The following is an 11,741-nucleotide window of genomic DNA, read 5'->3' on the forward strand; positions in this document are numbered from 1 at the left end:
AGGCAGGCAGCAGCAGAACATGGATGGATACTGCAGGGGGTTACTCCAGGGGTACAGGGTAGCAAAGAACCAGCCTAGGTGCCCAGGAGAGGAAGAGCTGATCTGTGGGCATCTACCACCTGCTACACTTACACCAGCTACAACAGTACCAGGAAGAAGACCTTTTGCCCTTTTAGAGTCCTGACCCATGCCTGCCCTGTACATGGAGACACCAGGAACAGCTGGCAGTGGGTATTGGTAGAACATGGCAAGTGAAGAAATGGACCCTGTCCTCTTTTCCTATCATAGGCTTCAAACATACAGTTGGAAGCCTGGGAAGCTTTAAACTGAGAGTGAAATTCTGGCCTTAGTTTGTTGAACAGGAGTAAGCTATATCTGAAAAGGACTAGGAAAGTTCTAACATGTGCCCAGCGGTGGGGAATAGCAATCTAATAGTGGCACTGGAAGGTAGAAGAAAGAAAAATTGTTTCCTGCTTTCACTCTACCAAGTTAAGAAAACATTTTGTAATGTGCTAACCATTCTTGTCAAAAACATTTCTGATGTCTGACATGCTTTTCGTTTTTTAAAAACTTTTTTTAAAATAAAAAACACCTTTTCTTGGTGGTAGAGGAGACAGAACAGGGAGACTAGACTCTCCCTTTCATCTCAGAAGCTCCAGAAGATGAGAATAGCAATTCTGAACAACTCTGAGGGGCAGCTTAGAACTGAGGTGGTTTTGCCTTTCATTTCTCACACCAGTTTAACATTAGGGACTTCTGTAGCTAGCAACTAGTTTACTGTTGCTTGTCTTCTGTGGACCTCTCAAGAAAGCCAATCATTAGGATTGTTAGGAAACCTGAGGTAGTGAGCACTGAACTCTCCAGAAGGCAGCTCCATGAAGGTAGAATGGACTTGTCTGGTTCTCTACTGGGTCCTCGTGACCAGTGTCTGCACAGCACTGCTCAGCAAACCAGTTGATCAAAGAGCTGAATAAAGTGCCTCAGGGAGACTCTTAAGACAAAGTGGCTTTATAACTGTTGGCTCCTGAGGTTCCCCATGGAGGGAGCCACACCATTTGCTTGCGGATTCAAAGACTTATTACCCAGCACCTTTAAATAAACCAGACAGACCCATTCCCTCTACTTCTTATAATAGTCGTACAAATATGGAAACTGGAGCTCTGAGAGAATAAGTCAATGAGTAGCAGTCAGGCTGTTTCTCCTGCCCCTCACCTATTATCCCACAGTAGGGCTCACCTTCACTGTTATTGTTCAGCAAACTGAGGAAGGCAAAGGACCAAACACCCAGGTATGGCATGGTTGGATGGATGATGGATGGATGGATGGATGGATGGATGGATGGATGGATGGATGACCACAGACTTCAGTAGGCAAGTTGGTTGCTTACCCAGAATATCCCAGGAGGAGGAGTGGGTAAAGAGACGATCTCAAGCTAAAGCCCTTGAGGAACCCTTGAGGAATGATGTCACCTGCAGACCTTTGTGGGGCCATCAGAAAGAGAGGGAATGTCTATGGTTGGTGTTATCAGAGCTCTAGGCAGGACTCAGTGGGGTAGACAGGGAGGCCAACTCTAGGTCAATACAAGGAAGGGTTTTCCAAGAGCTGAAGTGACCCCAGTTATGGAATGCAGGGCAAGCTGCTTCAATAGGTGGAAAGTGCCCCATCACTAGCTGTCTGTGAGCAGGTTGGAGATTCCACAGAGAGGACCTGTCCTTGTACTAGGTGTTTGGGGTCTAAGTGTCCCCTGACCCAAGGATTGGAGGGGACCATGCATAAGCAGATAAATGTGAAGTGATTTGCAGCTTTTCTAAGATAGTTCAGGATAGGTGTCACAGGGAGAGAGCTGAGAAGGCAAAGACAGACATTTATTTTAGAAAAACCAAAGCGTGTTGAATGTGGTTAGATGGGCTATTCTGGGTTTAGCTGGGTTGACAGGGCCTTGAGATTAGAAATGTATTTCCACTGACCCCCCAGTCTGATGGATGGCCCCAGAGGGCCTCCCAGGGCTCCTCACCAAAGTAGCCAAGCAGCCCAGCTGGCTGGGCCCCTGACACATCTGGGGCCCTCAGCTTGGGTCCTCTCTGAGCCCAACATGCTGCGGATCCTGCAGGCCTGTGTCTGACAGTCACCGTACAGCCTTCCACAGGTTCTGTCAGAGCTCTGTGAACTTTCAGGGCCTCCCAAGAATCCACATACCTGGGTGAGATTGGGCATCACAGGCACCAGAAGAGGACCTAGTATGTGCATCTGATGCTTCTTATCTCAGTAATAGTGACCAAAGGGTGCTATTGTTTGAGGACACTGAGGATGAGAGAGATTACGGAATTTGTCCAGGATCAAACAGCAATTGTATGGGTATGCCTGGCTTTAGACCAAGGTCTATCTGGCTTGAAAGCTTTGTTCTTTTAAATAGGCTTCTTCCGATTATCAGGAAGGAAAACTCTCCACTATCACAGTCCGCTTTCCCCAGCCTGTGATGATTGCCCACTTCCCTTCTACCATCTCAAATCTTAAAGACCAAGCTCAATCCCCTACTTCTCCCTTCTGCTTTATGAAACCAAAATGTATAGAAAAGAGAACAGGGAGGGGCAGGAGGTTAGGGGTGAGCACAAGTCTGGGTAGAAGCCTGGAGGTGGGAATGAGCCCCTCAGGTTTAGAAGCTTGGAAATTTGATGCTCAGAGATGTAAGCCTGCCTGAAAGGCAGCAGTGAAAAATCTGAGGGGGCTAGGGCAGGTGTCCGAAGATGTGGCCTGAGGCCAGCTAGAAGAGGGCCCTGGGTCAGAGAAAGATGTGGGACTTTCCCAGGAGCTTAATGGGAGCCAGGGCCAGGTTCCAAATTCAGGGAAGGGAACTGGGTAGGATGTGCACAGGTAGACACCAGTGCTCTTGATATCTTATCACCTCTAATTCTCAGAGAACCCTGTAATGTCCACTGTGCTGTTATTGCTCCATGTTACAGATGAGCAACTGAGGCTCAGCAAGGTGAGTGACTACTGTTCAGCCTTAAAAAGGGATGAAATTCTGATACATGCTAAAACATGAATGAACCTAAAAGACATTATGCTAAGTGAAGTAAACCAGACACAAAAGGACAATTATTGTATGATCCACTTATATGAGGTTCCTATTTAGGCAAATTCATAGAGACAGAAAGTAGAAAGAAGGGAGGGAGATGGGAAATTATTGTTTAATGGGTCCAGAGTTTCTGTTTGGGATGATGAAATGTTCCAGAAATAGATAGTGGTGATGCTTGTACAACATTGTGAATGTACTTCATGCCACTGAATTGCACACTTAATAATGGTTAAAATGGTAAATTTTATGTTATGTATATTTACTATAATGAAAAAGTAATTGTATAAGGTTATAAGGTTAAAAAAACCCCACAAAAACTAACCTCTACCCTCTACTCATTCACAAGGGAGTAAAATGAGGTCACTTAAATGGTAAAAGCCAGATGTCTGCTCCTTAGCAATGGCAGTGCCTCCAGAATCACCATTGTTATTTACACCAATGGTTCTCAACTCTGTCTGCACTTTGGAAACACTGGAGAACTTTGAAAAATATTGAGGCCCAGCCCCCAGCCCCAAATTCAGAGGTAATTGGTTTGGGGTATGGCCTAGGCATTGGGACTTTTTAAGAACTACAGTCCTACAAGATCTGACTCCCTGTTACATTTCTGATCTGATCCCCAGCTACTCTCCATCTTATCACTCTTCCTCAGTCACACAGGCCTCTTTGTTGTCCCTTGGACATGTCAAGCACTCTCCTGCCTCAGTTCATCACCCCCTCTTTTCATTTCTAGTATGGCTCAGCTTCTGTTTTCCCATTTCCACAGCTGGGAAGCCCTGAGTACCATCTGGTCACTCCATCCCCACCCTAGCTGTTACTGGAGCTCCAGCTAGCACTTCCTGTTGCCCAATAGGGGGTGGCCTGTCAACACCAGCGGAAGCAGCTGTCACTTGCCTGCCTGTATGGTCACCCATTGTTCAGGGTTCCAGGTCTCAGCAAACTACCACACCCTCCCACTGACCCCAAAGGGCTCTCTGACCCAGGCCTGGGAAGGTGGCAGCCAGGCCTGGCCAGGTAGCCCCAAAGTCCATCTGGGTGGCATCCACAGGCACATATCCCCTTTATAAGCCTTGGTTTTTCTCTCTGTAAAACAGGAATAAGAATACCAAACTCACAGGGCTATTGGAATTAAATGCATCTTGTTACTTGAAGCCATGGGAAGGTTCTCTAATGGTGGAATTCAATACGTAATTGTGAAAAGAGTTGGGAAGGCATTGTGAGAATAAGAGAATCCACATATGAGGCTCACCCTGTAAGTGCATATCCAATTATAAGTCTATGTCCCTTGGGACCTGTTCTGTGATGAGTAGCAGAAGGTGGTCCCTTTAGCACTGTCCTGAGCCTCCCCATCTTCAAAGCCTTTACCTTAGGTGAACATCACTCTGACATCTATAGATATGGCAACTGAAATTCAGACAAGGGAAATGATTCTCTAAGGACCCCCCCTCCCCCCAGCAAGTGAGGGTCGGGGCCAGGTGAGGCTTCAAAGAAGTCTGTTCCCTTCTAAGCCTCAAGAATGGGGAATGACTAAGGTCTATAAGGGAGGGACCTTCTGAAGCTATCCCAGTGGGGAGCCCTGGTGTGGGCAGCCCTTAAGGCATAGGGCACTACTATCTATAGCTGGAAGCCAAGGCAGCTTTAGTTTACGCACCAAGTTTCCTTCATTGTGCAGTTCATAGTGTTAGTCAGGCTCTGGGTGAGGAAGGAAGGCATCCTGCCCACAACCTGTAGTCTTCAGGCCCCTTTGCATGAGAGGAAACATCTACCCCTGGAGAGGTTGCAAAAAGGCAGAAGCAGTGTCTCTGTCACCACCTAAGTCTGGTCAAGACTTTTCACAATCCAGCTGGGATCTTCCTACCCTGAACAATCCTCTGGGCCAGAAAACTGTCTTCCAAACCCAATGTGCCCACTCCCCCTCCACACCTTTGCCCATGTCATTCCTTCTACCTGCAGTGCCACTTGTCCTCCTGACATTTCCCAAATCCTCACCCACCCTTTCAAAGCCCAAGAAAGGCCCTTCCTCTCCTTTTCAGGGGCTACCCTAGTTGTGTGTAGGTATTAGGAGCAGCAAGGAAAAGCCCCAAGTTCCTGGGAGTTGCAGTGCAAAGAGGGTCATTGAGAGGCAGATCTTGTTTTCCACCAAAGATAAAATCAAAGGTGTGGGTTACACTCTTGAACCAGGACACTGTAGCCAGTAAATCCTATAGGTGACCATCTGCAGGCATTGCAAAAACAGAGCAGGCATGACCACAAACCTCTGTAATCTCCTGTCACCATCAGACAGTTGGCCACGTCCTGTAGAATGAGAACAGATGAACCAAGTTCTCAGGTCCCGGCGGGCTCATGTACTACAAAGTGTGCACAGAGTATGTGAAAGAGGAATGCTATTGAACCACAAATTTAGCCTAAATTTACCATCTCAGCCTTGAAAACAGGAATTGCTTAATTTTGTTTTTAAATATTTTTCTTTTAATGACACATATAATCTGTGATCACTTGCAGAAAAACAGAGGGGAAATGGAGAAAAAAATCACCCTGCTTCCAAGACCACAGAAATCAATGCCATCCTTTTATCCTACAGGAGTTATAATTGAAGCAAGAACAAACAAGCCAGTTGCCTTGAATTCAGGGGCAGAGCATTATGGCATCTGATAGACCTGCAGGGGAGCCCCTGCTCTGCCCTGGACATGTGATCATGGAATAACTTTTGACTTGTGCATGATTCTGTGCTGGAGATGGGAGGCATTTACAACCCTTCCATGCAGGATGGGTTTGGACACATGTAGAGTGACTGTCACAGTTCTTGGCTCATATTAGGTACTCAGCAGACAGGCACTGTTCCCACTTCTCTGGAGTGATTTAAGTAGCTGAGACTTGGAGAAGAAAAATCTTCATGGAACTTGAAATAAATATTCCCCTTTTCCTTTTTAATTTAATTTAACTGTTTCATTAAGTAATATATTTTACATGGTCCAAAAATCAAACAGTATACAAAAGTGAAAGCAATTCTTTCTGGCAGCCATGACCAGGGAGACACTGGGAAGGCAACTGGAGGCAGCAAAGGTAGAACAGCCAGGGCCTCCCTCTCTGGCCTTTAAGCCCCTATTGCTCAGGGAAGGACCTGCTCCTCAGCCACTGACGTCCTCAGCCTTCAAGGCTACAGGGCCTGCCCTACTGCAAGTCCTCCCACAGTGTCTGAGCAGATTTTGGTTCCCAGAAGAGCCCCTATCAGCTCAGTCCTCCAGCTCCTATCCAGCCAGAGGGCTATGAGGGGTCCCAAAGGGTCTGTTAGTGCCAAATGCTAGAGAACCCCTACTTTCTTACCCAGGAATATCTCCTCTTCTGGGGATATACCCAAAGAAATAATCCTCAAACGCAAACCTTAATATACAAAGATCTACCCATCGCATCATGGTCCAGAACAGTAAATAATTGGCAGTAACCCAAATGTACAATAGAGGATTGGGTAAATAAATCATAGCATGTCCACCAATCTACCAGCTGGAGGACTGTGCACTCATTAACAATGTTGTTTTGAAGACAAGGAAACCACATCCACAACCGCACATGTTCAAAATGGAATTATGTTGAAAAGGGGGGCGGGCCGCACAACAATGTGAATGTAATGAACACATCTGGACTGTACATTTAAAATGGTTAAGATGGTAAGTTTTACGTTAGGGGTATTTTACCATGATTAAAAATAAAGTTTAAAATGCAAGAAAATGGGTGGGGGAGAATACAAAATCAAGTGGACAATATGCTCGCACCTATGTAAAAGAACCTTAGAGAAACATGGTAAAATATTACCAGTTGTCTCAGTGTGATGAGACAACAAAGGTTATTTTATTCCTATTTTCCACTTTCCTTTTAGGATCTTATATTTGTTGCTTTTAAGGTATGTTCATAGCTTTTAAGTGTCCAGAACAGTCACCCAGTGAACATCAACCTCTCCTGATTTTCCATGAGGCCCTGGAGCCACTGTTGGCAGGTCCTGAGGTAGGGGACAGGCAGCTTTAGGACAGGCCAAAAATGGGGCCCCTCTCTCTAGCCTCCTAAATGGGGAAGCTCAGAATCTCAGAACTGGGAAGGGGAAGAGGCTACAGCAGTTGAGTGGACACATGGGGGAGGGGTGGGCCCAGCCTTAGTCCTGTGTGCCTCCCTAGTAATTCATCTGCCCCACCAAGGGAGGAGTACTTTCCCCTGTCCTCTGTCTGTTGGGGTCCTCAGACCCTCCCAGCTTGGCACAGAGGTTTTCAAATGAAGCTGGAGACCAGCTTCAAAGGGGAGAGATGTGACCACAAATCAGAGGGGAAAAGTTCAGGCCTATTCTCTTGGTCCCCCTTGGTGGCTCCTGCCTAAAGGTGGGGTGGTGGTGGTGATGAGAGGTCACTGTAGTATGTCTGGCCCAGCCTCCTTAAACCCTTACTTTTCCTTTTAATGACCCCAAAAGCGATAGAATGTGGATCTTAATAAAACCTGGTCTAGGACTAAAGTTTTCCTCTTCAAACAATATCCAGTGACTTCTTTGCAAAGACCATTGGATATATAGGGCTGGGAGAGAGTGAGACAGTGGGAGGCAAAGGCACATCTCAGAGCCCTGTTCCTCTTGGTACACAGGGACTGGCCTAGTTATCAGGGAACCTGAGTTTCCAGCACTGCACTGTGACTTATTTGAGGACAGGATGGTATCTTTCATCTAACTGGATGTAGGGGTGAGGCTCAGGGGTACAGCTTAAACCACCTAGTCAAGAACCCTGCTTAATAAATATTTGTAGATTATAACTAAAGTGAAATGGAGGAGAAAACTGGTTCAAGAAGGTAGGTGGGACCATGGAGATATTCACTGTTCAATTCATTTATTCTACAAACATTGACTGAGCATATACACCACTTGCCAGTCATGGGCTGAGGACGCAGACAAATGTTTCTTGTAATACAGTTTGGTTGTTTGCTGGGAGCAGAGCCACTGGCAAGGAGAGCTGTGTGTATGGGAGGGGTTGGGGGAAGCACCCTGCCTTCTCTGGGCTTCTATGCCCCTCTAACTTGGTGCTGAGGCAGGTTATAGGAGATCTAAGCCTTCCACCTCAGGCATCTGTATTCACAGCCTCAGCCTTGTCTCACTGACAGGCCCTGCTCTGAGGCTCAGCCACAAACTTCCTGCAAAGCTATGATGATTTTTATCGCAGTGTATGTATAAAAGAAATCAAATTATCCCTTTCTTCCCTGTGTGGCTAGCCTTCTGCCACCTCATTTCCACAGCAGCCTGCATCTGAATGCTCTGCCACAGATAAAAGAAGGCTATAAATAAATATTGTGTGTCCACACTGATAACATTGCAAATACAGGCCCAATGAGGGACAGGACTGGTCTACACCTATGCTGAATGTTTCCACCAGTTCTGAGCCATTATGTCTGCTTTTTATAATTTCTTTTCTGTCTCCTCCCTTGCTATCAAGCTACCAGCTATCTTGAAACTGTCTCTAAAAGTTCAGGTCCACCATTTATCAATCACCAACTATATATCATGTTCCATGCAGACTCCTACTAATTGCTGCATAATAGGTTAAAAAATCACATGACCAATCTTGTAAAAATTGTGAGTAAAATCAGAGTTCATAGGCCCTAACTAAAAGCTATGGACCATCTGGTGTAAGTAAAGTATATGAGCTTTAATGTAAGCTCTTAGCTTCTCAAAAATGACTTTTGTTTCCTTACTGTAAGCTAGTGCCAGAAACAGGGCTGGTGACACCTGTGTTCGGGAATATTGAGGTTGCCGGATAACTGAAGTGCTGTGGTATGAGACATGGTTTTCCTAGTTCTAGGGTTTCCTTCAACTATTAAAGGGTTTAAGGGTATTGCCTTGGGCAGGGGTAGGGGGAAAAATAGGGGAAGGGGCAGGCTGAACTCTGTCCCTAACATTCCCATGGCAGTTAGATCAGTATATCTTTTGTGTTTTACAGGTTTATGTGTAAATTGAGCTTCAAGGCACTTCTATCAACCTTGTCTGATCTCCTAACTTTTCTGGGAGGTAGGAGGACAGATTTTTTTTTGTCCATTTCACCAATGTGACCCCAAAATTTAGTGATTTGCCACGTTGATAGAGGATAATGAAGCACCCTGGGTGAGAACCCAGGCACTGGAGCTGGCTTGTCAGGGTTCAATCCAAGCTGTGTGATCTTGGGCAAGTTACTTAAGCTTCCTTAATTTTTTTTCTCTGAGTAATATGGATAACAATAGCATCTACTTCATCAGTATAAAGGAGTGAATTGACACATGGTTCTGTATTAGTTGTCCTCATGGGCTGAGGATCAGGGAGAGGTGTTAGAATTCAAAGCCTTGGGAGCAATGATGCTGACACTGGGGCATCTGCCTCGGCTCAGTGTGACAGGCTCCCATTGATCACTTCTCTCCCTGTCCCAGCCCTGACCTTCCCCAGGGAAACTTTACTCTCATGTCAGACCCAGGGAGCCAGCAGTGGAGGACAGGAGGCATTTGGAGCCCAGGAAGCCCACAGTGGCTCAGGGTGGGGCAAGCGCAGAGTGTGGCAGGATGCGGCTCAGGAAGCTGCTTTCTTGCTGCTGCTTCTATTGCTGCTGCTGCTGCTGCCACACCCTGCTCCCTCATACACCATCCCCTACTGACCAGATCCTGCCATGGGGTTGTTCCTGGCCCCCAGCTCTGTCCTAGGAAAGGTGGGCTGAGCTAGGTCTGGGATAGATGTCCTGGAGGTTAAATAATCAGTCTCCTGGCCTGCTCTGGGCTACAGAGCAACCTGGATTTCCAGGCCTTACCCCTTTCCCCAACCTTGTACTCCAAGTCAGAGCAGCCTGATAGATGGGATGGGCTGAGCTAGGTCTGTCTCCATTGTCATCTCTGGGCTGGTCCCATTCCCTCTTTGTAGAGATGGGGAAACAGAGGTCCAGAGAGGCACAGAGTACCCTCCCCAGCAGCCCTCTGCCCACTGTGTGGTCAGTGTAGGCAGGAAGCAGGTCACTCACATGCTGGCCCCAGGCCCCAGAAAAAGACTCAGGGAAGGCAGGCTGTTGGCTGAAGCAAAGGGCCAAGGGAGTCTTCTATGGGGCTAGAAGGGGGGCCCTTGGGACAGTCATATTCCTCAGCTCTTAGAGAGGTCTCAGCTCTTCCCCATGAGCCACTGGGGACAGCCAGAGGTTCAGGAACAGAGGGGAAGGATGAGGGACAGCTGAAAAAAAGCTGAGGGGAATCTGGGGCCCAAATTGGGCTTATAGGATGTGTGGCCTGGGCCAAGCCATTTAACCTTTACAAGCCAGCGGTGCTATTCTCTCATGGCAGAAAGGATTTGATTTACACCTGCACTGAATTTAAGAAACTGAGCAAGGAATTGTCCAGCCCTGCTGCCTCTTCAAAGGGTCCCTAAGGGCTGCAAGGAAGGGGGCTGGGTGAGGGAAGAGAATTACCATTTGAATGCCAGCAAGGTGTGGGGGACTTTATTATATTTGATCACCTTGTTTAATCCTCCCATTGGACTGGTATATTTATTAATATTTATCTCTACTATGTAGATGGGGAAAATGAGGCTCAAGAAGTAAAATGACTTGTCCAGCCTTTAAATAACAGAGCCAATATCCAAATTCAAGTTTGTATAGTCCCCAACCTATGACCCATTCCCTTCTTTTCTTCACCTGGCCTCTTCAAACTCCCACCCACTATTAGACTCCTCTCAAAAAATCCTGCTATGACGAGAGGGTCACCTGGAAGAGAAATCCTGGAAGAAAAGGGGTTATCTTTCACCCACTGTGTTGAAGTTTGCAGAGAAATCATACCCCAGGCTGAGAACCCCCTTTATCTTCCAACTTATAAGGGATGGTGGCCCAGGTTACCTCCACAATTAAGACCAAAACACAACCACTAATTTTATGAGAAAACCTCTCTCTTCTCTTCAAACCATATCCTCAACTGCCCTGGGGAAATTTCAGCCAATCTGCCCTCCCTGGGGCCCATTCCACTTTTTTAATTCTCTGGTAGTCTTCACTCACCCAAAATGCATCTCTGAACTGAAGCTGGGGCATCATCCTCAGGCTGCCACAACAAAGCTTTCTTTCCTCCCACAGACAGGGCTGAATCGGGTCCAGGAGCACGGCACACTATCTCAGTCCTGGCAGTGTTGGCCCAGGCTCCCCCAACTTGGCTGGTGCTGTCTGCAGTACCTCAGAAGCCAGAGACGAACTGCCAGAGGAAGGAAAAGGGCTCAACTGTTTTGTTTGGGGCTAGAATCAGCAGCAAAATGAGGAAGGAGCAGTGCCCAATGACGGGAGGGCAGGTCCTGGTTTCCGGCCCAGCCCCTCGCCAGCTCCACGGTGATGGAGGACGCAGTCCAGGCTGTAGGACTTAGCAGTGATGCCAGCCCCAGGTGGGAGAGAGTGACCAGAGGGAGAGGCAAGTTGGTACATAGGCCTGGAGGTCAGGCAGCCTGAGCCTGTGCAGAAAGGTTTGTGCAACCTCTCCCTGGGGGCAGGCATCAGGCCTGTCACCCACAGGAAGTAGAGCTGCTGTGCTCCCTGGTGCAGCTCTGCCTGCCACTTGCCACCCTGCTGTACTCCTTCATTTGCCTCCTTCTGATCCCCTAGATGGGCCATTCTCAGAGGCTATAAACTTAGGGAGCCTGAACCATTAAAAGTGTGGGCAA

The 11,741-nt window shown here is 47.2% G+C and overlaps 1 protein-coding gene across 5 annotated transcripts in view; it reads right to left on the reverse strand.

The window, feature by feature from the left end:
• The window catches only part of PSTPIP1 (proline-serine-threonine phosphatase interacting protein 1), a 38,731-nt gene extending 27,398 nt beyond the window's left edge, over positions 1 to 11,333 (reverse strand). For 2 of the 5 annotated variants that reach the window (XM_081136156.1, XM_081136155.1), the window contains exon 1: positions 11,092 to 11,268. In XM_081136156.1, the coding sequence (XP_080992282.1) occupies positions 11,092 to 11,102 (11 nt within the window). In that variant the 5' untranslated portion in view covers positions 11,103 to 11,268. Of the gene's footprint in view, positions 1 to 11,091 lie in introns of all 5 variants that reach the window. The other 3 variants (XM_081136154.1, XM_081136153.1, XM_081136152.1) reach the window with 3 other exon arrangements.
• Positions 11,334 to 11,741: the final 408 nt, after the last annotated feature.

This window comes from Miniopterus schreibersii (genome assembly GCF_964146895.1).
Source record: "Miniopterus schreibersii genome assembly, chromosome: 1".
Taxonomy (NCBI): Eukaryota; Metazoa; Chordata; class Mammalia; order Chiroptera; family Miniopteridae; genus Miniopterus; species Miniopterus schreibersii.